The 26,149-nt window shown below is 39.2% G+C and overlaps 4 protein-coding genes across 4 annotated transcripts; 2 read left to right on the top strand and 2 right to left on the bottom strand.

Moving 5' to 3' along the window:
- LOC109726118 (protein EDS1L-like) lies at positions 834-4,431 on the top strand. The gene is made up of 3 exons (XM_020255554.1): positions 834-1,459; positions 1,883-2,665; positions 3,415-4,431. The coding sequence occupies exons 1-3, from the start codon at positions 1,052-1,054 to the stop codon at positions 4,147-4,149; spliced, it is 1,926 nt and encodes a 641-aa protein (XP_020111143.1). The 5' UTR covers positions 834-1,051; the 3' UTR covers positions 4,150-4,431.
- Positions 5,777-7,521, top strand: LOC109726126. The gene is made up of 3 exons (XM_020255564.1): positions 5,777-6,027; positions 6,130-6,196; positions 6,335-7,521. Exons 1-3 carry the CDS (start codon positions 5,953-5,955, stop codon positions 7,222-7,224), a joined length of 1,032 nt encoding a protein of 343 aa, XP_020111153.1. The 5' UTR covers positions 5,777-5,952; the 3' UTR covers positions 7,225-7,521.
- Positions 10,507-17,712, bottom strand: LOC109726104 (pyrophosphate--fructose 6-phosphate 1-phosphotransferase subunit beta-like). The gene is made up of 16 exons (XM_020255544.1): positions 17,401-17,712; positions 17,084-17,248; positions 16,855-16,976; positions 15,899-15,952; positions 15,659-15,765; positions 15,416-15,521; positions 14,859-14,922; positions 13,828-13,916; positions 12,982-13,113; positions 12,588-12,758; positions 12,380-12,495; positions 12,079-12,190; positions 11,456-11,540; positions 11,217-11,261; positions 11,048-11,116; positions 10,507-10,953 (listed from the first exon to the last, which is right to left on the bottom strand). Exons 1-16 carry the CDS (start codon positions 17,576-17,578, stop codon positions 10,877-10,879), a joined length of 1,692 nt encoding a protein of 563 aa, XP_020111133.1. The 5' UTR covers positions 17,579-17,712; the 3' UTR covers positions 10,507-10,876.
- LOC109723291 lies at positions 20,263-25,531 on the bottom strand. Its single transcript, XM_020251619.1, has 5 exons — positions 25,363-25,531; positions 25,020-25,196; positions 21,745-22,723; positions 20,951-21,333; positions 20,263-20,792 (listed from the first exon to the last, which is right to left on the bottom strand). Exons 1-5 carry the CDS (start codon positions 25,375-25,377, stop codon positions 20,763-20,765), a joined length of 1,584 nt encoding a protein of 527 aa, XP_020107208.1. The 5' UTR covers positions 25,378-25,531; the 3' UTR covers positions 20,263-20,762.

Here is a 26,149-nt window from a genome sequence, read left to right as displayed (position 1 = left end):
TAAAGTTCGGCTCGAACTCATAATGAACCGAGCAAGCTTAATCCGAGCTTTTCGAGCTTTTCGAGCTTTTATAAATATATATATATATCCGGCCCCGATGATATGAGAATACTCATATCTGAGGGAACATGAGTATTTAAAAATTGGCAACTAACTACCCTACACACCAATCCTATTACCACCAGGGATGAATCTTACTATCACCAGGGGATCCCAACTCACTCATCAACCAATTTATCATACTAGATTGCCTACTTTTACTAATTACCTTATTTAAATTCCCAGCTTTTGACTACTCATATTTCCTCGGTTATGAGTATTTTCATATCATCGGCCTGAGATATATATGAAGTGGCGGCAATTGATCGTGTTGTGCGGCATGCACACTGGAAGGAGGTCATCGATGTAACCCACATGCCTCCCTGGTTCTTACAAATGCATTGCTAAAATGCTCTTCCTCTTGTAAACTGCATGGAACAGTGTTACACTCGAGGCTTTCTTGCACACGCTAGTGTGTGTACGCATATGCCCATGCGAATTTTGTCAGTTTAGAAGTTTCAATAAGAAAAAAAAAATGTTAACGGCTCAATCTAAGCCAGATTGAAACTCTCGCTGCTGCGTGAAGGTTGAATCGATTGAAGATCATTATGCGAATAAAATGAAAAATGTAATAATCAAAATTAAACTCGTATTTATTTATTTTAGTGCGCCTTCCATTTAATAGCCAAATTTGAAGACAAGCTCATGGACGGTTATTTTCAATACGGGTAGATAGATGGCCCGGTCTAAAGTAGGCTAGATCCCATGGGCCTGGAACCGGCTCGGGCCCGTTTGGTACTATGTGCTCGCACCGACACGTGTCCACGAGCTCGTTGTGAATACTGGAGCCGCCGGTCACCCGCCGGTCGAGTCGAGTCCACCCGGCTCGGGCCCCACCCGAGTGGGAAAGAAGTCAAGAACCCGCACCCGCCGTGTTCGTCTCGTCTCGTCCGAGGTCGACTTCGACGAAAAGAGCCGTGAACGAAGAAGAAGCCGAAGAGCGAAGGGAGCGATGAGGAGCCGCGGAACTCCACCTCCGGAAAGTGTGGACATGGGAGAGGAAGAGCGGATTCTTATCGAGCTCTGTTGCTCCCTCTCCATGAGAGCTCACCATCACTCCTCTTCCTTCTCCTCCTCCCCCTCTTCTTCTTCTTCTTCTTCTTCTTCTTCTTCAATCGCTTCTCCTTTTATCCTCCATTCCCTCACCCAACCCTCTCCTTGCTCCATCTTCGCCTTCCCCGGTTCGTGGTGCGCCGACGATTGGATCTGCGGGGGCCGAGCTCCGTTCGGAGATTCGGAAGTCGATTCTGATCTCTTCCCCTCTCTCAAAAGCATCGGACCTGGCGTTGTCGCCCGAGTAAATGCGGCTTTTCTCTCCTCGTTCCGGAGGATTCTCACGGGTTCTACGCTTCAATCCGAGGTATGAATCCTTTTCTGTTTTAATGAGTTTCAATTGGAGAGTTAGAACTATCTTTTTCACTTTCGTGTCTGTGAATTAGTATGTAGAATTAGGTAATTTTCCTCCTGCATAATTGATCCAACGATATGAGGTTTCTCTGGCTCTCCATTGTGACATCGCAATGTTGTGTTGCTTTGATGCTTCGATGATGCGAAATTTTTTTTCACTTAATTCATATTGAGAAACTTCATCTGTAGTGAAAATAGCGAAGGAAAAAAAAGAATTGCGAAATTAAATCTTCATTTTGTTACATTAATTATCAATATAGCAGTGCTCTTTCTCTATCAGCAAGGATGTTTTTTTTATTTTCTTTTATTTTTCCAACCACTTACTAGTTATTTTCCCATGAAAGACAATTAGCGTAGACTGGATTTTGCTTTTCAGGTCTATAAAGCTATAACAGAGAAGAAGCGTGTGATTTTCACTGGCCATTCTACAGGAGGCTCAATTGCGGCTCTTGCTACGATATGGTTGCTTGAGAACTGTATGAAATCAGGCGGTGCAACTCAAGTTCATCCCTTCTGTGTGACCTTTGGGTCTCCTCTTTTCGGAGACTGTGTTCTCATCCATGCTCTCGAACGAGAGGGGTGGTCACGCTGCTTCGTTCATTTTGTCATGACGGTTGATATCGTTCCGCGGATTCTCCTAACCCCTCTGTCATCCTGCAGAGAAGAAATTCAGGCCATTCTGCATTTCTTAAGCCCTAAAGCATCAGATTTCAGTCTTGAATCCATCGGCAAATCTCAGTTAGTATCTGTATTTTATGAAACTGTATTAAGGAGTGCGTTATCTGTTTCCAGCTATCTGACCTCCTTGCTCATGGGCTGTACTAACTCTATCCTGGGTTCTTTAACTTCCTTCATTGAGCTTTCCCCGTACAGGCCTGTTGGAACTTATGTTTTCTGTACCAGCAAAGGGCAATTAGTTGCCGTGAAGAGTTCGTATGCTATTATGCAGTTACTATTTTACTGCCTCCAATTGGCTCCCCAACAACAAATGTCGGAGGTTGCATATAGAAGTTTGAACGAGCATTGGCAATATGACTCAAAGATCAAGCAATGTGTATTAGGAAATGTAGATTGTATTAATTACCTGGACAAACTCTCACCATCCTTAACTGTTGGGGATGGTGATTTGGATGAAGAAATCTTGGGGGATCTTGAACTGGTCAGTATAAAGTTTAATTTATTTTTAAAATAGTCATACCTTGCTGGTATCACTCTTAATTCTCTATTTAGTGCTTGTAAAGTATAGCACGTGACTCGTAATGATATGTCGTTTCTTTTCAAATGTGTTGCTATACAATAGCACAGCTGGAAGTTACAATCATAAGATATTGTTTAGGAATTCTTTTTATCCCAAATAGTTGCTAATGAGTTAACTACTTAAGGAAGTAATGGAACGATTCTAGCAGCATGTCTTCATTCATATATATATATATATATATATATATAGAGAGAGAGAGAGAGAGAGAGAGAGAGAGAGAGAGAATTGAGCTCCTATGCTTTTAAAAGTATCAAATTATTGGTGCTTGTAGGTTTTCGGCCCTTGGATTAAGGGATGTGCAGTTAGGAACTTACAAGCACAGTTAGGAAGCATTTTACTCTTAAATCACTCTCTACTAGCTTGCCCTCAAAAAGTTGGTATCAATTCATAAGTGACCAAAAAAAAAAGCTTGTAATGGTGCATCATACAAAACAAAACAAAACAAAACAGGATTAACATATGCTCGTTGGTTTTCAAGTAGATTTAAACGAGAATTTGAGTAGAAGAACAAAAAAAAAAAAAAAAAAGCTTTTCTCCTGATACAAATTGCTGCATATTTCTCCTCTTAGTTAAATTTCATTCAAGTAGTCTGCTGCTTGCTATCTTGTTCAATACAAATGCAATTTCACCTTATTCTTTCTTGCGTCCAGAGCAAAGAGGCAAGTTTATCCCTTTGTGCTGCAATAAAGTGGGAGAAGCAAAGGCAAAGCAATCGGGCTAGGATTGACGCCAACTGTAGCAAAATACAAGAAGCCCTGAATTGCCTGAATGACTACAAAGCAACATGCGAAATCCGAGGTCTGAATTACTACGACAGCTTCAAACTTCATAGAAACATCGAAGATTTCGATGCTAATGTTAAGAGGATAGAGCTAGCCGGCCTTTGGGATGAGATAGTCGAGATGCTGAGAAGGCATGAACTACCGGATAGCTTTGAGAACCGTGCAGAGTGGATAAATTTAGGCACAAGGTACCGCCGTTTAGTTGAACCTTTGGATATAGCCAACTATTATAGGCACTCTAAGAATGAAGACACGGGCTCTTACATGTATAAAGGGAGGCCGAGGCGTTATAGATATTCACAGAAGTGGTATGAGCAGGCTCAGAGATTAGCCGAAGGGTCTAGCTTGGAATCATGTTTCTGGGCAATGGTTGAAGAGATTCAGATTGAGATTGGTAATAAGCCGTTTGAAGATGTAAGAGAGAAGGTGACGAAACTGGAGAGTGAAGCAAATGGGTGGTTTAATTCTGGTTATTTGGGTAGAGATGTGTTCTTGGGTAATTCCTCATTTGTAGTGTGGTGGAAGTCTCTTCCTGAGCAGCATAGACTGGGGTCCTGTATCACGAGGCTTGTGTGTGGTGACGAGACTTTATGGACTGCTTGAAGTTATTAAGGTTTTTATTAGATACTTTTGTCGGAAGTGAACTGTCTGAAAATGCCTCTTTTTTTTCACTTTTGTAAGTATATACTGATGATAAAGTCATAAGACTAGTGCTACTAGGGTAAGGGGGTAAAGCTTGATTAACATGATATAGAAATTTCACGTAATTGAATGAATTCTGTAAGTTTCTGTTGTGGCAGGAAGTAATGAAGTTATTATATACGTTATTCATGAAAAAGATATTCTCCGAAAGCAAGAAAGCTTTAGCCCGATATGTTTTAAACAGCTCTCAAGTTTGCCGTCTCGCTGCATATGAAGTGAACCCATGAAGATCAACATATCTCTACCAAGTAAAGATTGCTCTTCTGTGATTGATGCTTGCTTGAGATATTGTAAATCTGAAGCTAGTTGACAGTTGTATCTGCCATCTGTAACTTCTCTGAAGTTTAATTTCCAGCTTGTTTTAGTCTCTGTGGAAATTCTTTGAGTAAGTAGGAATAATTGTCATGTTTTTTGAATAATTCTTGTTTGTAGTGAGATCATTTTCATTGCTTATTGTTATAGGTTTTCATTTCCAAATTTTCTTCGCCAAGGGAAACTCTAAAATGAGTCATCAACCTACATGCATCACCAATCTCTAAACCTTTAATTAGTTATGTACATCTTATGTGTTTGTGACCTGTGCAATTTGCTTGAAGGATGGTCTATGCAGCTTATGAACCTTTGGCTGGGATTCATTGCTCAGTTAAGGTGACAAGAAGAAACCACAACTGACTATTTGAACAAACGAGAAAAAAGAAAGCTTTCCCCTGATTATTTGAACATTACATTTGCTGTTAAGATTTCAATATTCACTTAACTCTTAACAAAATAATTAAGCCCCTCTCTTTCTTTCTCGAAAATTTTATCTGACATATACAAGAATTAAGCAGAAGATGTATCTAATATTTGCTATAATTAAGCAGTAGCAATCGCAACATCTAGTATTTTAGTTAAAACGTATTAGCAGAAGTAGAATTTTAAATTTCACCCGAGAGTAAGATTTATTTATTTATTTATTATTTTGCATTATACTGATAGTGACTATAATTAAAAATCTAACTTTAAAGTGGAATCACCAAAAGGGATTTTAATTCTCAGAGACTGAACAGGTGTGGACCAACCTACAAATTGTGATTGGTTCGAATGCTGTAGCCCATTGAACTACTTTGTTAAGGAGTGTCACAAAATTCTTCTCTTCGATTCTTAATTTATTCATTCAGAAGATCGGTAAACGCATCCTCACCGTCCATTTTAATTAGCTTATACAGGAAAGTGAGAGCACATCACGCAGAGAGGCAGAGACATTTGCTCCCACTGCTATTCCTGCGACATTTCCTTTTCCTCCCGCTTTTTTACGCGTGCACGTGTCACAAGCCCAAGCGGTTACACAAACAAGTGTTAATTATTCCCCTAAACAGATCGGACGGCTGAGATCAATTCGTGAGTTACGAGGTTCTCGCCTGAAATTATCCTCCCTAACCTCCGTTTTCTCGAAGATTCCGTGATTAATAGGTAAATCACGGGGGCATTTATGGTATTTCGTAATTTAATTTGCTTTCCCAACTGGAAAAAGTTTTTAGAGGTCGATAGAGAGAGAGTGAGAGAGAGAAAAGGAGAGAGAGAGAGAGAAAGAGAGAGAGGTGCGAAATCGAAAAGGGGGCAAAAATCTTTCTTGTTATCCGTTTTCGTTCGCTCTCCGCCTTTTCTGTTCCCTCTAGGGTTTCCTCTTGCGACCCCGCACGCCGAAGAGAAGAGGACGACGAGATGGGCTTCGACGCCATGGCCAACGACGCCTCCGCTCACGCATCGAACCCTAAGGACGCCGCGAAGAAGAAGCGGGTGAGTGAGCCGATCGCGGAATCACCTCGTGTTGGGATCGAATTCGATTCATCTTTCGTTTGATTGTGATCCGCTGATTCCTCTCTCTCTTTTGTGTTTTAGGGCAATCGCTCGGCGAAATTGAAGCAATGCAAGCTCGATGCGCGGCGCGAGCAGTGGCTCTCTCAAGGTTTTTCATAATTTTGTTCTTCTTTTTCCCTGTTGATTTCGTTCTCGGGTCGAAATCCTGGGAAGGGATTGGGAGATTTTGAGTTCCTCCGTTCGAATTGATGTATTTTGACATCGGATCTTATTCTTTTTAATGCAGTTAAGAGTAACAAGGATGGAAAGATCACGAGCACCTGCGCGGTGTCTCCTTCCGTCGCCTCGCCGCATTCCCACCCACCTCTTTCCCAGACGGGGAAGGATGGTGCGGAGACGAGGCGGCGGCGGGAGGAGGACGAGCGAGACGACTCGTCTCTGCATGAGATGAGCGATTTGGACTCCCCGACGCATAGCCCGACCTCGAATGCCTCGGCAAACCCTTCACGCAATGCCCAATCGATCATCAATATCTTGAGCAGCAGCGGCAGCAGCATTGGATCCAGCTCAAGAAGCGTAAGCGACGAAGAAGAAGAGGAAGCGGGCAAGCGGGATCAGGGAGAAGACGGCGGCGTCTTGGACGATTGGGAAGCGGTTGCCGATGCATTGACGGCCGGCAATGATCCAGGCGGCCAGGAATCCGGTCCTCAAATGGCGCAAGCCGACCCTGTGGCTTCCCCTGGTTCTGCGGATGTTGGACCGTGCCGCCGAGCCAGCACCCATCCCGAGCCCGTTTGTCGTGCTCCTAGGGCTTGGAGGCCGGACGATGCTTTCCGTCCTCAGAGCCTACCGAGTATTTCGAAGCAAAGAAGCTTCACGATGGGAATGGAGCGGCACTGGGGAGGGCCTAGCCAGAAGGGCATCCTCTCTTTGCCGTCTTCATGCCCTATTTGCTGTGAAGATCTCGATTCTACCGATTCTAGCTTTCTCCCGTGCTCATGCGGCTTCCGCCTCTGCCTCTTTTGCCACAAGAGGATTCTTGAGGCGGATGGGCGATGCCCTGGATGTAGGAAGCAGTATGATACAGCGCCAGGGGGAATAGATGGTAATGGAGGAGCGGTGCCGTTGCTACCGCTGCGGCTTTACCGTTCTTGTAGCATGAGTTCTAGATATTAATAATAGCCGGAGGGTGTTATTTTAGTCCTATTTATCCTACTTCGTGCTATAGTTGTGTTAAAGTACTTATACTAGTTGATCAAGTTTTGGTTTTTGCAAGAAAGAAATGTGAATAGCTGCATACAATCTGAAGCTTGATAAAATGGTCTCAGGAAGTGTGTGTTTGTGTATGTCTTTGGGAGTGAATTTTTACATAATCTGTAGTGCATATGTTGCTGGAGAGGACATTTTCTTGTTTATATTTTACCGGATATAAAATACTAGTTATATCGGATTCGTGCTTTATTTGTTTGATTCCTTTTTTCTACTCTGCAATAATTCTTTGATCTTTGCAATCTTCAGGTTGCTAGAGAACTAATCTGACATTATTCATCTCTGATACAGTTGATGCTGGTCTTGTCGTTTTCTATTGGCGTTTTTACGTGGTATTTTCTTCTCCTGTATTTATAACCAATGGATATCGAAAATGGCTTTCTGATGCTGCAAAGAAATCTATACAGTTTTCATCGGGATTGCATGTTGAAATAGATACTTTCAGTCCGAATAACCAACTTGTTATCTTTACTCTATTTTTCTCCGGTTTCCATGTTCTATATAGCCTTTTGCTTCTGACTTATTTTGATTCAGTCCAGGCCACAGATTAGCTTTTGTTTTAGCAAGCATGTAATTGCTTCAATTTGGTGATATGATTGATGAAGGTGATCTCCTATCTTCTCTGAGGTAAGCATGCCTTTTTTGTCGCATGACTGTTAATATTTCTAATATGGGTACCCTTCATTAATTGTTTTGCCTTCATGAGATTGAATTTTAAAACAGACTCTTCTTTGTGATCAAATTAAGCCGCAGCATAATTAGTCATTTTTGCTTATTAATATCCACATTGTGACAAACAATTAAACAAAAAACCTGGCAATAATATATGGCACGTTCTTGTTCCAAAATGAAGTTACAATAACTACAGGGAGAGAAAAAAGAATGCTATCAACAAGAAACTTCTGTTGTTCGTATGGTAGTGGTCTATTTGGTGCAGCTCTGCAGTGATAAGATGGGCCACAAGGCACAGCAGTGGCGAAAGCACTACTTCTGTTGCTGCAGTCCAACGTGGAAAACATGCAATGGTACAGCAGCGCAAAACAGGCCAGCTAATTGGGTGATCTGCAGTGGCATGGCACTGCACACCCGCAAAAGCTAGGTCGGATGGACCCTTTGGAAAATGTACTGTTACTTGGAACATCCTTAGTTCTTACCAGGAGATTTCAAGGTAAGAATGATTCTTGTTTGGCTATTTTGACAAAACGTAGCTGGCATTTATGATTTTATGTTTCTCTTAGTGTAATTTGCAATAAGTTACCTGTTACTCCAAGGATCCAATCGGGCATGAATCTTAGCTGTTGTTAGCACTAGTATCATGATGGACTCGAGAAATACTACTATATTTATCTTAGAATATCCATCCTTATGTTGCTAGTTACCATGCCACTATATTTTCTTATCTTGGTGTCTTTTGTATTCGAAGTTATAATTATGCCAATATTCAGCCTTGTTTGGTTCAACTTTTCTTTTTTTTGCCTTTCTAATTTTACATAATTTGCAATTGAATGAGCCGGCTAATGGCGGGTTATAGGACCTCTACGAATGGGGGGTTTCGTTTAGCATAAAAGCAGAATGTGGGTAGCAATATCTTTTGCATATGTGTGTTTTTAAGAAGACACCACTCCACATTCCTCCAAGGTGTATCACATGCTAATCAACATCCTCTAGTAAAAAGTCCTTACCTCAGAACATTCGATAACATAGAATTTGAGTTAAACAAAAGTGAGAATTGGGTACTAGTCGAGACCTTCCTTTGCCAGCTAAAACCCTACTTGACTGAGATTATGATATGAAAATCTAAGTTGACTGGCATCATCGGGTTGACTCTTTCTGCATGACTAGTATGGGGAACTTTTCCACCAAAATTTTACACGATTGCTCAAGTTATTTTCTCTCATTGCTAGGATCACCAAAAGGGAAAAATAACTTCTTATGCTCTTGCCCACGTGAAGAATAGACTGACCGCTAACTTAGTCCAGTCCTCCTAGTTTTACTCCTATTCATAGTGTGCTATAGTACTTTCGGATAATTTTGCAGATAATTTTGCAACATGTTATCCGCATCTTTTTTATCTGATGTTAGTAAGCGCAACAATATGATGGGTCATTTGCATTGCAACTAATTCTAAGTCAACTTGTGTCTATCATCTGCGCATGTGAATCATCACATCTACCATATTGAAGGCAATGGTGTGGGGTGATTTTGAAGGATGGTTTAGGCTTTGGGTGAGAAGATTAATTTGTATTTACTTAGCACTGTGGTATTTGCAATAGGCTCGAACATGATAACCTTATTCGTTCAATTTGCAGTCTTTTATGTCATGGTTATTAGCCTTGTATAAAAAATTTTACCGGGATTGTTCTTTTTGCTGTAAAATCACAAATTTTCATCATCTTTTTTTTTTGATTTTTTTTCCCTGTCAAATGTGTCTTCTTGATGAATCATGTCGTTTGGAGAAGTTCTCCAAACCTTCCGCAGAAATGAGATTGACAAGCTTTGATATTCAGAATTGACCGGATTGCACAGTACGAATGTAATATTCCATTTCATTCTTTTTGTAAGCAGGTATGAAGGTCGAAGGAGAGTATGTCCAATAGATTCGGTGTATTATTAGATATTATGTTGGTTTTCACGATGGTTGCAGCCGTTACGTTTCAAACAGATTGAAAGCATTATTGACTTATCTATGCGATCTTAAAACAGACAAAGGTGAAAAGAAGAAAACTACAAGTTAATGAGCAGATAGATTTTTTTCTCACATTCCATTTGAGCCAATCTTTGTCATACCTATGAGCATTATTGTCTTCACAAGACGTTTTCCAATTCTAAACTCGGAATCTCCTGCAGAGAAGGCTCTAAACTTTTACCAGATACAAACGGCCAGAGAAGAAGGCATGCCCCCATGTTACAAATTGCGGGGACGCCGAACCCCTCCGTCTACACCAGAAGCACAATCTGTGAGAGGAAATTTGCAGTAATAATACTGTTGGAGCCGGCTAGTAAGAGCAGAGTGAAAATTCAAAAATAGAAGGCGATGTTGCTCAGATCCAAGTCAGCACGCCACTTTAGAACTAAAACTAGAAAGCATCCCTAACCGTCGTAGTGGGAAATTTCTGTGGTACCATCAAGATTGTTAGTAACAAATCCAAGAAGCTAAAAAGTTAACATGGTGACAAGAAGACAAGAAACTGATAAAACAGTTGCAAAAAATCATCACAAAAAGTAATTATTCAATTTCCAGCGGATGCCCAACTAAAGTAGTAAATGCGGGAAGACTTATTCACCCTACAAGAAAACAAGGGAATTTACGGGCTCTAATTCCTCTCACAGCATAAGGTTTGAAAAACAAGACAAAGGCTTCCGCCACGCAGGTCTCTACGCCTGGGCGCCAAGCTCCGGCAATAAAGTGTGATTATTCAATTTCCAGCAGATGCCCAACTCAAGTAGTAAATGCGGGAAGACTTATTCACCCTACTAGAAAACAAGGGAATTTACGGGCTCTAATTCCTCTCACAGCATAAGGTTTTTTTTTAAAAAAAGGCTTCCGCCACGCAGGTCTCTACGCCTGGGCACCAAGCTCCAGCAATAAAGTGTGATTGACATCATTGGCTCCAGGACCATGAAATTGAATTGGACCTGTTTACAATTCATTCAAGATTTTTAACACATACAGATTGCACGAACAAACAGTTTAAGCAAGAGACTTGGCTGCGAAATGTGAAAAACAGACCTGGGCTGATGTATCTGTTCTTTATGGCCCACTCGTCTCGCATGGAAGCAAACTTTATAAATGGTGCACCTGTAATAATGAGTTTAAGACAAGGGAGATCACCCCGCTGAACAGAATAGGATGGGCGCAAAACGTAAGCAAGAAAAAATGGGGAGGAATGTATAAACACCTTCAAGCTCCACCATTGCCTTCTTGATCACTGGCTTGAACTTACCTGCAAATTATTTCCAACATTAGACGACGAGTTCCCACTAATAAAGACCGTTAGATAAATCAGCAAAAAAAACTTGTTTAAAAAAAAAAACAAAGCAAGAAAAAGATTATGCATCTTAAAAACATCACAAAAAGAAAACAGTCACAATAAAAATTATAATAATAATAAAATCTGGACAGTGAAGGATGAATCACCATGTCTTCTCTCTACATCCATTAATGCAGTCAGTGCAGTCCCTCCAACAGTCCATTCTTCGACAGGAGCACACAAGTTACCAACCTAAAGTTGACAACAATGTAGAAGTACCAACAAATCGTTGATTTAATCATTGCCTGATATGAATGTATCCATACAAAGAGCAAGTTCAAATCAAGCAAGATTGATAAACAAAGAAGCCTTGCTATGGGCTTTCCTAAAAAAAAAAAAGACCTTATTAAGGACTTCCAAGTATTGAAAGCAGTTAGTGTTGATTCTACATATATAGAACTCCATGAAGCAACAGTTATTAAAAAAAGAAAAAAAAGAACAATAAATTTGAAAGCCACTGAATAGAACAATGATCCATGCATCAAGATGAATTCAGACACAACAGAGACGTTTGCTGCATGCTCATGACATATAATAATGTATACTTTGTTTATTACAATTTCAAAAATCAAAAAAACGTGCGATAAGCATAAATAAGGTCTGGTTATATTGAAGATAAAATGCAGAACTTTCACAAAATCTTTAGACCAAGGAAAACATACAAAAACAAAGCAGAATTCGATTACAAATCATAAATTATGACAAAATGAAAAGAAGGGTAAAAACAAACCGAAGAAATAAGGCCAGTCTTTCCAGAATGGAGAAGAGCTCCAGCAGCATAACCCAATGCATAACAATAGGAAGCATCAAAATTTGTAGGCAAACCACACCTTCCTTCATAACTGCATATTCAAGAAAGTGAAGCAGATATTGTTAGTACCAAGAAGATAGGCAGGTTCACATATCAGTCCGAAGCTGCATTGCTATCACAGAATGCAAATACTATAAGAAATCGCAATTAAAACTTCCAAATATAACAAACAAGTTCTCCTCATATCCTGGGATTGAATAAAAGGATTAGTATAAATTACCCAAAAAAGTGGGATTGTCCTCTAAAATGTCCAGCATATTTCCCTTCAGATCTCCTCTTCTCTAACTCAGTTTCAACCATAGAGATAAGCATTTTCTCAGTTTCAATTTTGGCAACCTGAAGACGTCAATGATAGTTTAATAATGACCAGCAGATTGATAGAAGCACCCTCATAGGAAAATCAAAGGACATCAAAAGCGATTACATACCTGTACGTTTCCGTGTGGATCTCTTTCCAGAAGAAGTTGTTCTTGAATAGCTTGGGGTAGAAATTCAAATAGAAACCGGGATTGCTCTCGAAGTTTCTTCTTCCACACCCCCTCTTCATCTACAACATCATGAGCTAAGATCTCATTCAATTCGGCAATAAGTTGCTGAACCTGAAATGAGCAGAAAATCAAGATCAACAATTAATCAGTTGAGCTGTTCCATTGACAAAAGACTACAAAACTACAAATGGCAGTGGATCCGAGCAGCTTATATTCCCATTTTCCCAGACACAGAGAATCAAAGGAAAAAAAATGGCAGTGGATCCGAGCAGCTTATATTCCCATTTTGCCAGACACAGAGAATCAAAGGGGAAAAAAGAAGAATTTGTTATACCTCAGGAATGAAGTCGATTAGGCCTTCTGGTATAAGGATGACACCATAATTGTAACCAAGCTCTGCACGCTTACATATGATGTCAGTAATGTAGTCTGTTACTTCTTTGAGAGTTTGCTTCTTGGCGGCCACCTGCAAACAACTAGTGACTGTTGGGAAAAACGTAGAAGACATCTAGAAGACGAAGTGAAATAAGAAACATGCAGAAATTGAAGGGAAGAAAATAGAAGCCACCAAAGATACACCTTTACAGAGGCCAACAAGATATCAAAAGCATTTAAGTAGGTGCAAGAGCACAACTGTCAGGATAAAGCAATAATGGTGATTCAAACAGAAATGCGTGTTGGTTGACATTGCACGTTATAAAATGTGTAGATATTCTTATAAAACTCCGTCACATATCTTTTGATAACCAGAGGTTTGGCATTTGCATGAGCCAAAAGATTATGCGATTTACAGGCACAGGACCCATCATAGAAGTTAACCCCAGAAAAAAAAAAAAAGAAGAGCAAGAGATGGATATAGATGGGAGAACAGATAAAAGGATTGCCTAACATGAGGCTGACTATATATTTCATAGTTTCACTTAAGCTAACCTCAGCCACAATCCTAACCAAACAAACAAGCCTGTAATAAACAATGTCTCAGGTACAAGCATCAAAACACATTGTAAGAAATTTTTTTATGATTTATGCAGGTCTATAAGATAGCTGACCCAAAAACTTACAAAATTTGCCCTACTGGATAACAAGTTTTTTCTTACTCAGATTACATAAAGAGGACAAAATCTTACATAATTATCTTCAATTGTTCCATGAAGAACCAGCTCTAAAAGGAAAGAAGTACCTCTTCTCCAATTAAAGTGATGTTCGGGTGTGTTTGTAAAGCACATTCCAGAGTGATGTGAGAAGCAGCACGTCCCATAAGCCTCACAACTACGTAAAATTAAAATTTCATTGGACAACCAGCTAAAGCTTAAATGGAAGTACATTTACAAATTTAAAAGCACAGTGTAGAAGAAATTATAAATCTATATATTCCAGATGAAGATTGTTGCATATGCAACTCTTGTTGAGACTGCACGAGGAAACTTTTATATACATTTTTTTGCTATCTTTTTGTTTATATATACTTTTGTCCATTTTATATTTGCTGCAAGCTGGGAAGAAGACATTTTGCAAAGTAACTTTACCCATTTCTGTGGGGAAAATGGAATGATTTATTACTATATGGCAAATGTACATGCATCATATAAAATCACTATTAGACTATTAGTAATAGTGCACATTTGTTAATAGGGTACTTGGGTCGCAGAAGAAAAAACAGAGCCTCCGAGCAAAATGTAAATAAATGAACGTCAAGTATTTGTAGTCTTGTACCAAGATACTGGTAACTAGGTTCATTCTAGAACAGAAAGCACATAGGAAAAAGAAACTAACCAGTTGAAGGAAAGGGCAACCAAAACACATCCTGTTATGAGGAGCTAAAAGAAACAGCAACTTGTTAATTTTGGACAAATCAAACAACTTAAGCAGCTTCACATGCGACGCATCAATGTAGACTACTGTACTAGCTTCAATCTAGACTACTGCAGTATAGAAGGCCTAGATGGGGCAGCACCCATATGGCTGCAGCGCGAGCATAAATGCATAATGGTTGTCATCAAGCTTTAAAATGTAAAGTCTGTAACACTAGCAAGCAGCATGGCAATCATTGGCACACTAGGTAACCCATGCTTAACAAGAATAGACAGTCTACTTAATACTACAATGCTCTGCATGTTGGCGTGCATCTCATACTTCGAAACAGCAGCTAAGAAGACTTAACAAAGAGATTAAATAGTTGCTGCATGAAAAAAATAAAAGATAGGAGCTTACAGTGATAGTACTTTCCAGTTGATCTTGCATCTGTCATCACATTTCCAATCATTTCAGAATAAATCTGGACAGCAAGAAGAAGCCTCTCAAATTAAATTCTAGGTTAACGCATGAAGGCAGTGGCTACAACTAACAAATGGCTAACTAGTTCTCTGCGTTGACTTAGCATGGCTAAAATGTATTGAAAACAAAAGATCTCACAAAAAAGGATCATGGTTGGCACCCGATATAAATATTTAACGTTCTATATTCACTGCTAAATTGGATAAAGATGTATCATTAACTATGTCCCAACTTTGACAGGACAAGATAGAATAAAGTGCCTGACATAGATAGGTAGAAAGCAATTGAATTATTAGGAACATCAGAATTGCATCACATACTAGGCAAAGATAATTCATGCCCTAACTATAGAAATCTGTGATACTTAATCAACTTAAAACACAAAATCATACAAGCTGTAGGCGACAGGAAGCAAGGGAAGATATATTTTTTTAAAAAATAATCCATGGTACCCATCAAGGTAGAGCAAAGGAAATGAGATTATGGAAGAGTACCTTGCAAGCAGTGTCAAACCCAAAACTTGTTGGAACTTCCTTGCTTTTCAAATCACCATCTATTGTCTTTGGGCATCCAATAACCCGAGTTTTCATACTCTTTGCCCTATCATTCCAGTAAAATTTGTAAATAACATCCTTGAAGAAATAAGACCCTCAAAATTGAAGAACTATTAATCACCAAAACTTCTTGAGATTACTGAATTCAAGTTAAAAAGCACAACTGTACTCCTGGCTCCCTACCTAAAGTTTTCAGCGAGAAGGCATGCATTGGTGTTTGAGTCATCTCCGCCAATAACAACAAGTCCATCCAAATCGAGTTTTGAGACCGTCTCTTCAGCTTGCTTAAACTGAGTGCATGATAATTTTACACTAGACATATGTTTTGAGACTAAACTACTATAAATGAGAACAAATATAAGTAAGAATTAAACTAAAAACAGAAACGAGAACTAATCTAGTTAATAAAATTTTAAGAAGTACCTGTTCTGGAGTCTCAATCTTATCCCTCCCACTGCAAATCATGTCAAATCCACCCTATTCATATCAGAGTTACCGTATTAGTGACATTTTTCGCAGCCTAGCTACAATAAAGTGCCTCTAATAAGCACTGAGAGATTCTTAAGGACTACTCCCAGTAAGATTGAACAAAAGACAATTGTACGCTGAAATATGACCAGTACTGATGGCATTTTGAGATGCATGTACAACTGCATGCATTACAGAAGTATGTACTAACTGTGCTAGAAACTCTCATGGCAGACTAGCTTTAAGAAGATTTAAGAATCCCTTACGATACTCGCAGCAGACATGAGGCCAAGGATTTAAGTGCCGTGGCACGTAGTCATGCAGGAAACTTGCCGACACAGTACGGCACGGTGTGTACCGGCCACAAAAAATTCATATGTCCCGACATATAATAGTATGAAATATTTATTTTCTTTAGCAACAAAAATATTCTAATGGTTTATTATATACTTTTATCAAATTTTTTGAACTTTGTTGAGAAAATTACTTACTAATTTAAAGAAAAGAGGGTTTTGAGTAGTGTCATCAATACTAGGGCTGTATCGTGCCAATATCTTGTTTGCACCATACGACACGGTAGATACGGCCCATGCCGATGGGCACTTAAATCATTGCACAAAGCATTTTAAAACTGCGGCAAAACTAACCCTAAATATTTTGAAAGAAGCACCAAATAACCAAACGAGCCCCTGATTCTTATTCTCTTTCCTTTCTATTAAGTCATGTCATTCTTATGTTGATTTCATCTAGATCTATGACCGAGCCTTCAATTCAACCATAAGAATCATAATACAGCTTGAAGATATAAACTATTTAAATAACCCAATATTTGAATAACCCAAAGGCGTTAGTAGAGAATTATAACCACTCGTTAAAGCCGCCAGAGCAAACGCAAGGTATTCTCATCATACCTGGTTCCTGTAAGGATAGATGAAGTCCGTAGTAAGTTCGACATATTTACATCTCATGATGCCCGCGGGACCTCCTTTGAATCCGTACAGGACGCTCCCTTTAGCCATCTCCTGCAAATAATCTATCAAGAAACCACCCAACACAATCCCCAATCAATGAACTCCCAAAATAAAATCTAAATCACGAGATCATTAAACACAAGAAGAAATCGGGAGAAAAGGTCTTAACCGAAGATCCCGGATATCACGTTGTGGCCTCCGGGAGCCTGGCCACCGGAGAGAACGACGCCGATCTTGAGAGCACTTCCGGCGATCTCCGAAGGCACAGCGCCAGTTGGCACCAGCGACGCCGACGGCTGACCATACAGATTCGGAAACAGCTTCGCGATCTCATCTGCGCAAAACACATCACGCACATCCTCAGATCCAAATCAAAGATCCAATCCGAATCCATGATCAGATAGAGTAAAATGAAAAGGGAAAAATATTTTTGACGAGATCACAGTAAAGAAGGAGAGGACGACATATTGGATCAGATCGTGTTACCGGGGTTTCCTGCGGCGGAGCTCGGGGGGCCATCGACGATCTTGAAGGCGCCGCGGAGGACGGAGGGGAGGGGGAGGGGGTGCTTGAGGCGACTCGTTTGGACCTCGCTGTACACGGCGGCGACGCGCCCCGGCGACGGCCCCTTCGCGCCGCCGTTCGCCACCGCGGAGCTCGCCATGCTGGTCGACGGAGGGAGATAGAGAACGGAGGAGAGAGACAAAAGAGGGAGAAATGAGACGCACACTAGCGAGGGTGCACTACGCACCCAGTTTCTTTAAATAGGAGGAGAGGGGGAGCGTTGGATCGATTAGCGCTGAGAAAGCGTCGTTGGGATATCAGCCATTTCATGCGGGAGCAAGAGGCGACGATGCGATGCAACAACGCAACCGAGTGAACGGGTCGGGTCGGGTCGGGTCGGGTCGGTTCAGTCGGACCGAGTTGGCGCGGTTCGTGAGTAAGTGTTAGGTCGGGGTGAGGAGGGGGTAGGTGATTTCGAGTGGATCGGTGGGTGGGATCGTGAGGAGGAGGGCCTAGTTTTTAGGTGTCTGAATGTAACGCGGCCCATCGAAAATTTGCAGCTTCTAACGTACAGTTTGGATTGGATACAAGGGGGCGGATAAGGATAAGCCCCTTATCCCCCCTCTTGTATCCAAACAAAAAAATGGGTGGGGGAGAACAAACTTGTTCCCACCACACAACGAGAGAGATTTTTCTTTTAAATTAGAATTTAAATTTTTAAAATTTTAAATTTGTGATCTCAAAATTAAAATTTATAATTTTAAATTTTAAATTTTAAATTTTAAAGTTTAAATTTTAAATTTTAAATTTTAAATTTTAAATTTTTAAATTTTAAATTTGATATTTTTAAGTTTTAAATTTAAAATTTAATATTTTATATCTTTCAAATTTAAATTTGGTCTTAAATTTAAATTTTGAAAATTAAAATTTTAAACTTTAATTTCAAATTTTAAATTTTAAAAGTTAAAAATTTAAATTTAAAATTTAAAATTTTGAATTTAAAAATTTAAATTCAAATATAATGAGTGAGTAATATCATTATTTTCTATTTATAACTATCAACTATTTTTCTTATTCCATCTTATTTATTCAAACACTATTTTTCTTATTCCCGGACACAACCAAATTTTTATATAAACACAAAATTAGCCTAGTTCTCCCTTGTTCCTAAACTTGTACTTATTCCTAATATAAACTAGTTCTTATTTATAACCGAATCAAACGGAGCCTAAGAAAAATTGACTCCTTTTGGTGGCGGGCTTGTATATATGTAATGTAATACACTATGTTGCATTGGCATATTGTTCTTCGTCGCTCTCATTTTATGAATGCCCTATTAACCTATGAATTTTGATTGATGCAACTTTTTCTATATTTTTTCCAGCTAAAATCGGCCTTTGTAAATGAAGTCACCACCTTTAAAATAAGCTATCACCAGGGTAGATCATTGACTGACGTGTTTAAGAAATGGGAACAAATAGTTTTGAGAATTCGTATTTCTACTTGTAACCCTGGCCAAGGCAACGTACATTCAGCTTTCACAAAAAAAGTGTCATACGCCGTTTAACCCAGTTTTACGGTTCTTTTGGAAATGATAAAAGTAAAACTAGCTGGGTTCTCTAGAAAAAAGTTAAATATTTTTTGTACAGTAATGGTAATTACCTCTCGAGTCCTTGACACATGATGAGATTAGTGAGAGAATTTCAACGTATTGTCTAATTATTATTATTCATTATTTATAGTCCCTCTTTTACATGGGCACCGCCTTCCAAATTTGCTGAAAAAAAATTAATACGTTGATCATTTTCTCTACCACAAATCTAAATAAATTCAAATCTATAGAAAAAAATCAAAATTAATTTTTTATATATATGCAAAAACTAACACATAGCAGCAATAAGAAACTTTCCTACAAGATGTTGTTAGGAAGCTCCTCTCCCAGAAAAAGAAGCATTAAGCAAATATCAATGTGGTCCCCACTATTTGCTCCTGATTTTAATTCGCTGGAGATAAAAGAACAAGAAAAACAAAAATCTCAGATTCGCTTGACGAAGTTGGTGACTGTTGTGAGCCACGTAATCTTCTTCCCACTCCAACTTGTTAGATCGCAAAACAGCAAAACACTCCGCATTATCTATACTCTACTAATCGCAACTCAACAAAGAAAGAATGATACTTTGAAACGTACGTTTTTTAAGGTTTAATAACTCCAATTTGCAAAACAACCTACGAATTTGAAGCCAAATTAGCTCCTCTTTTGTTATCGCATCTACTGTTACTTGCAACTATTAAGTTGACCATGAAGATATTTGAGTACTCGCGTGATACACGACGTGCAAAGAAAAACTTTTTTAAAAAAAATGAAAATAGAAAATTTTCAAGATAAATTCCCAAAATGTTGCATGATGGTCGAGTTGGCTGAGCTATTTGATAACGATGCATTTCATCAGTCATCAAAATCAGATTACAAAGGTGTAAATTGTGATTTTATTTCTCCTACCTTTTTTTGGTTACAAATTAAAGTGAAATTGTAATGCAACCACCAAGAGGATTAAAGGAAAGCTATTTGTCTCTCTCTATTTCTGCTAGAAAGGAGCAGAGTCGAGCAATAATTGAAGTCAAAAAAAAAAAAAAATCAAGAATTTTCTTCTCAGCTGCTAGACATTGTAACAATTTTTTTCCCCCCTAATTTCAACAAAATATCACTTAAACAAATTTGAAAAGGAACTGAGGTTTTCATGTAAAGTGGCTTCATGCGAATGATATGCCGGGAAAGCAAGCCTTCGTAACCATAATTGCTTTTCTTCTTCAAAGCAGAGCTACAAATTATGACAATATAACAGCTTAAACATAAATAACTACTGAAACTTTCTCTTCTCGAATTTCAACATAGATTTACGTTACAACAGTTGTTGATAACTCTTAAGATATAAGATGTATCGCTAAAAATGGGGAAAAAGAGAAGTCCAATGTTATTGAATGTACGGTGCTAGATGGCTAGAGTCTAGTAGTCTACAACCTGCCTGAACAAATATTATAAAGAAAATTATCACGAACATAAAGCGACTCGGGAAAACTAAGCAAATGCAGGAATGATAACTCAAAGGTAACCTTTGCTAAACTAATACCGAGTTTATACCTTCTGCTGAAGTATTATTAGATCCTACAGTTGAGGTACATGCATGCATTCCTGATTTGCGAACTCTTCACCAGGCCAAACTTTCGCCCAAAGGAGCACTCGCAGTCATAACTTAAGCAGTAGTCAGGCAATGGATTTCCTTCCGTTAAGTGCTTGGACTTGCATTTGTCGATACTTCTACATGTTCTTCTGGATATGTAGATACTCACCATTTCTTTGCAGACAAGGAAATAAGCTGCAGAGCATAACAAAATAAAAGGCATAATGAGCCACTGAAACTCAATAAGGAGTAATCCCGTAAAGAAGCAAATCAACGTCATAAAATAAGTAGCCAAATAATGAGTTTTCAAACAGCACAATGACTGCATCAGAAAAAGGCTAAACTACACTTACTTGACGGGCAACCTGCACCAGTCGCCTATTGCTTCGAGGTGACTCGGTTAGTAAGCTAGATTTCTGAGGCTTAACTTGTACATTTTGTTTTTCAGCTGACTTCTTTAAATTGCTCTTTTTAGAATCCACGGCAATGCTTTCATTATTGTTGTCTGAAGATTCCCTTCTCCGCTTCCTCCGGAAAGTATATTTTAAAAACTGTACGCTTTCGGCTTGAGTAGAAGTTCCATTGGGTGCAATAGTATTTTCCTCTTTCAATTCAGAATTTGCCACAGCAGCATCAACCTGATCGGTATTCACTTCACAGACTAAAGATTCTGCCTTCTCAGCTGTGCTCTTGTCTGGTGCTTTCAGTTTGGAGTTTACCCTTGATGGCAACCCACCTGCTTCAATTTATCTGCCTTCAGCGAAAATTGCTAGTATAGTCTTTTAGATGATTAAATATGTTCCTACAAGTATACCTGAATCCTAACAAAATTTAGTACTCATATGCCATTCGAAACACTCAGTTCTCTAAAAAAAATGCCCCTTTGTAGGAGAATTTGATAATTGAAGTCAAATTGCCAACAAGAAATTTGGTTGACTTGCTTATTTTTAATAAGGGCATTTTTGTAAGAAAGTGGTGTTCTAAAGCCATCTTTTGTATAATTTTACACGAAGCAGCAAGATTTTATAGAGATCTAGAAGGAAATAGTGAATTTTGCAGGTGCATATATAGAGAGAACCTTCTAATATTTCGTGGGAAAGTACCACTTATGGCAGATGCTATTAGAAAACAGTGGTCTCTAACATACCTTCATTTCCGATGCTGTCCTTAACAGATTTGACATCACTGAAAGCTTTGTTCTCCAATTCTGTATGGATTTGGTTTGCAACACTTAACCTCTTCACTCTCCCTCTATTGCAGCGCAATAGCCCGGGACTTCCTTTGCTCAAAGGCAAAGTTGGACGATCATCTGAATTTTTTGAACTTACGCTGTTATCGGAGATCTTTTTATTTATAGCCCTCAACACTGTTTCACCAGTTCCACCATTATTGTTTCCAATGGTTATCTTAGAGGTTTTGATACCCGATGAATTCTGGTCCCCTTTTTGCTCATCAGGACAAGTACCAGACTTGGAATTTTTCATGTGATCCCATCTTGTTCGTACCTTTCTCGGAGAAACCCGACGAAAGAACTTTACATTGGTTTCTGACATTTTAGAGTTAGTTGGATTTTCAGCTTCTTGAATTACCTGTTCAGCTGTGGAATCTGCAGTACTTGTATTTTTGGCAGACTCATTCTTTCCAAAGGATATTTCATCCTTTATTCCGGTGAACTGGTTATCACTTTGCCCCAGAGGCACTTTGGCAGTAAACGGTTTCTGTTCAAGTGCTCGAATTCGTTGTGTATACCCATTCTTATAAAGGTCATGTTCTTTGCTCCTCATAATGATGGATGCTAGATCAGTAGTTTTAGCACCATTTTCTGAAGGAATATCTTTCATAGAGCTTGTAGTTTCAAGAGCTGATGAGCCAAGTTGCATAGGGGAGCCTGGCTTGGAACCAGAGCTAAGGATGTTCTCCTCGCAGTTGCCACTATCAGATGTGGCATGACCGTTGACATCTTCTTTAAATGACATGCTAGCTTTCCTTGTCAGTTCCAACTCGGTGGTTGCTCTTTTCAACTCCAGTTTAAGAGAGCTAATAGTATCCTCTGATTTATTTAGCCGAGCTTCGAGTTCCTGAATCCTTCTAACATTACATAATGATTGCATTTCTGCTTCTCTAATCTGTAAAGAAGAAAATTAGTCAGAAAATATTTCTGTTGTTTGCACCCTCCATCAAAAACATTAGACTGTTTAGTAAAACTGGAAGATAATAGTTAGGCAGGCAAATGAATTGTCTGAAACCAAGTGAAACAGATTGACGTAATGGTTACAGTAAAGCCGAAGCAAGTTGAATCTTGATGCCACAAAGCCAGTTTGTCTCAGCATTCGGAATACAAAAAAACACATGCTATATTTATAGGTGTTCGTGTGATTTGTGAATCAAACTTTGCATCTTTCCCTTCCAGCAGGTTTGGTAGTTTATCCTACTGGAAGATGTTACTTTACTGCATCCACATGATGCGAGACTGATATATTACCTGCTGATTTTTTTATTACATTACAGAATAGCACAATGGTGAACAGTACAATATAGACACTAAAAGAGTGATGAGTTTTGACAATGAGCCAACTTCCAAACTTGCTCCCACAAAAGCCAAAACATATTAAGTAACTATCAAAGGTGAGATTCAAAAAACAGTCACTAAGAAAAATCTCCATACTGCACAAGTTATCACTGGATATTTTGTACCACTTACATGATCAAAATGGTCATAATAAATCATGTTTATCTAACTGAAACTACAATTGATCAAGCAAAACCCTATAAAGAGTTTGACTAAATTACCTATCTGACTACTGATTTTATAAAGTCCATAGTCCACATAAAGATCTTAAGCACCAAAGGACCATAAAACTGATGGGCATTATCCATGTATAAACCCACAGAAGGCCCAGTTCAGCCAAAAAAAAAATCCCTCAAAACTCTATCTAAAACGACAGTTTCTATAGGAACCGTATTCATCGCTGAGGGACAAATGAGTTAAAAGTACATAAAGGGGAAAAAGCTAATAGCCTACTGAGTTAGAAATCCTAGGAGACTTGTCCTACTATCTAACAATTGTGGAGGATGCAAACACAGCAACCTAGGCATTAAAACTTATTCAAGAACGTTATGCAGAAAATGGTCAACACAGCTCAGTTCAGCTGGTTAAACAGCTAAAATATTCATGGCTTACAAATTTACCAAATAAATCGTATGACCTAGGTTACAACAGGGATTAGAATATCCAGGTAGCCACAGTAGCAGTGACATGGTAATAAGCTAGGGGACCATAAGTAACATAGTTGCTCCATTTTGTACCCTGCTTTTCGCCAAGTCAAAAGAAAGGAGATCCTTTGAAAGGCAGGGTGTAATTGTGCAAATCAACACATACAGATACAGTAAAAAAGAACACCATAGTGCAGGTGTAATTGTGTAGATCAAAAGATAGAGATACAACGAAAAAAAGTATCATAATAGCTGACACATGCTTGACAAGCACTACAAAATATTTGTCTAGGATTTCATTTGATTGTGAAACAAAGTTTATACGCGTTCATTTTTCAATCATAAAGTCGTTAAAGTTCCGACGCATTCCTCAAATTAACTTTTGAAAGTTAAAGAACAAGAGGACAACGAACATCTTTGTTATCTCATGTGACATATGTGAGTGTATTGAAAATATAGTCCCTACAGCTTGGAATAATCCTCAAGAAAGAAGAAAACATAAAGCTGATCAATAAACAAAATATGGCAAGGAAACAAACAAATAATGATAAGAAGAATAAAAGGAGAAAGGTACAGAATGTATAAGCTATTGTTGACACTGAAATGTATATTTATGCTCAAGCGGCAACAAATCACAAGAACCAAGTGAGGTTGTTTTAAGGCTCTCTCCCTCTCTTTGGAGTTCCCCAATGCCAATTTACAAACCTTCAGATGTGATATTACTCCAACTGAAGATGTATTGCTGAATAAAATGAACTTACAGAATGCAATGGACGGATTTACATGTGCGTAAGGGGAAAATCGCTATTAGCGGTGCCTTTTCTTTCTTTACAGACCAAGCCTTCAAAGCAGCCGAATGCAATCTCTGCTTCTATTGCTATAGTGGAGATATTGGCCCTAGATGTAGATAACTAGATAAATGCTCCAAAAGCCACTTAGATAAGTATCACCCCAGATACATGGAATCAATATTGGAAGAAAACCCAATATGAGATCGTTACAAACCCAGATACTAATAACTCTAACTGAAACACAGAGAGTAAAATCTAGAGCACAAAACTGCAAAAGTAACTACTAATTACTTGTACTATGCATACCACCCAAGCACATGAAATCAACAGTGAGAGAAAACCCAATACGAGATCACTACAACACACTAATGCAATGCAAATCACAATTCTCATAGAAATTCAACCCCAAAGAAACGACCTTCGAGTCCATGGTGGCCTTGACGCGGAGCATCGTTGCGACCGCCTCCTCTTTGGCCGCGCAGAGGCTTCGTTCGAAGCCGAGCGCTTTGCGCTCCGCCGCGAGAATCCGAGCCGCGGATTCCTGCGCCGTGTTCAGTATGATCTCCGCATACGCCTTCTTCAGCGCCTCCATTCTCTACCTCCCCCCAATACCATGAGAGAGCACAGAGAGAGTGATGAGATACAAAAGAAGAGAAAATAAAAAAAGAGGCGAAGAGAAATAGAAGGGTTAGGGTAAGGGGAAGAGAGAGAGAGAGAGAGAGAGAGAAGAGGAGAGTGGAGTGTGATTAGTTTGTGATTACCTCGCAATCCGCCATTATCGGGGGATTGGAGAAGCGGGGAGGGGAGGGGAAATGGGAGCGGTGGTTGTTGATGGCGGTTGGCGGAGGAGGAAAAAAAAGGAAGGAGGTGGGCGCTTCTGCTGTTGTTGCTGCTGTTGCTGTTCCTGTCTCTCTCTCTCTCTTTTCCTTTTCTTCTTTTTTTAATTTTTTCCCCCGAATTTTTGCGCCGATCGGGCGTTTACTGGTGATGATCTCAGTTTCCTCACCTGCTTACGAACGGTGCGGATTTAGAGGAAGGGGAAAGCGTGATGTGAACGGACGGCTGTGATGTGCTCGTTTGGAATGCGAAAAGCGGGTTGTTGACGGCGGGTCGTCCGCGCAAAGGAAACGAAACGAAACGAAACGAACGGGTTGTGGCCCAAAACCACCGTCCGTTGGTCCTTTTACCATAGGGCGCGGCACTGGTGCTCTGCACGTGATGGGCACGTGCCTGTGCACGTGGCTTGTAGGATCTAATTTTTTTTTTTTTTAGAAAAATAGTATAATATCCATTTCGTTTATTTTTTTAAAAAAATAAATTTAACCGAAAATATAAGTCAATTAAGTTTTGAACTTGAAGTCTCTAATACCAATCATCAAATTTTTTATCACTTATATTAAGAACGATTGATAGGGCCGGTTATTTTCATGAACTGTTATTTTGAATTCGTATGATTGAAATTTTAAATTTTTGAGGAGGCTTCTCCAACGGTTTCAAATTTGGAGCTAGAAACAGCTCTAAGACTACGCTGGTGTTTCAGTGGTCCAA

The sequence above is a fragment of the Ananas comosus genome, linkage group 2, assembly GCF_001540865.1.
Source record: "Ananas comosus cultivar F153 linkage group 2, ASM154086v1, whole genome shotgun sequence".
Lineage (NCBI taxonomy): Eukaryota > Viridiplantae > Streptophyta > Magnoliopsida > Poales > Bromeliaceae > Ananas > Ananas comosus.
Note: the sequence above shows the minus strand (reverse complement) of the source record. Positions and strands in the feature narration are given on the sequence as shown.

What these genes read in the sequence shown, in the direction of transcription:
- LOC109726118 (XM_020255554.1), top strand. Translation starts at nt 1,052, where the DNA reads ATGAGGAGCCGCGGAACTCCACCTCCGGAAAGTGTGGACATGGGAGAG. An exon ending in GTTCTACGCTTCAATCCGAG is followed by an intron (nt 1,460 to 1,882) that starts GTATGAATCCTT and finishes TTTGCTTTTCAG; the next exon opens with GTCTATAAAGCTATAACAGA. An exon ending in TCTTGGGGGATCTTGAACTG is followed by an intron (nt 2,666 to 3,414) that starts GTCAGTATAAAG and finishes TCTTGCGTCCAG; the next exon opens with AGCAAAGAGGCAAGTTTATC.
- LOC109726126 (XM_020255564.1), top strand. Translation starts at nt 5,953, where the DNA reads ATGGGCTTCGACGCCATGGCCAACGACGCCTCCGCTCACGCATCGAAC. An exon ending in ACGCCGCGAAGAAGAAGCGG is followed by an intron (nt 6,028 to 6,129) that starts GTGAGTGAGCCG and finishes TTTGTGTTTTAG; the next exon opens with GGCAATCGCTCGGCGAAATT. An exon ending in CGAGCAGTGGCTCTCTCAAG is followed by an intron (nt 6,197 to 6,334) that starts GTTTTTCATAAT and finishes TTTTTAATGCAG; the next exon opens with TTAAGAGTAACAAGGATGGA.
- LOC109726104 (XM_020255544.1), bottom strand. Translation starts at nt 17,578, where the DNA reads ATGGCGAGCTCCGCGGTGGCGAACGGCGGCGCGAAGGGGCCGTCGCCG. An exon ending in GGTTTGACACTGCTTGCAAG is followed by an intron (nt 14,923 to 15,415) that starts GTACTCTTCCAT and finishes CTTGCTGTCCAG; the next exon opens with ATTTATTCTGAAATGATTGG. An exon ending in TCACTTTAATTGGAGAAGAG is followed by an intron (nt 13,114 to 13,827) that starts GTACTTCTTTCC and finishes AGTTGTTTGCAG; the next exon opens with GTGGCCGCCAAGAAGCAAAC.
- LOC109723291 (XM_020251619.1), bottom strand. An exon ending in AGGCCACCATGGACTCGAAG is followed by an intron (nt 22,724 to 25,019) that starts GTCGTTTCTTTG and finishes TCTTCTTTACAG; the next exon opens with ATTAGAGAAGCAGAAATGCA. An exon ending in TGGTGCAGGTTGCCCGTCAA is followed by an intron (nt 20,793 to 20,950) that starts GTAAGTGTAGTT and finishes TATGCTCTGCAG; the next exon opens with CTTATTTCCTTGTCTGCAAA.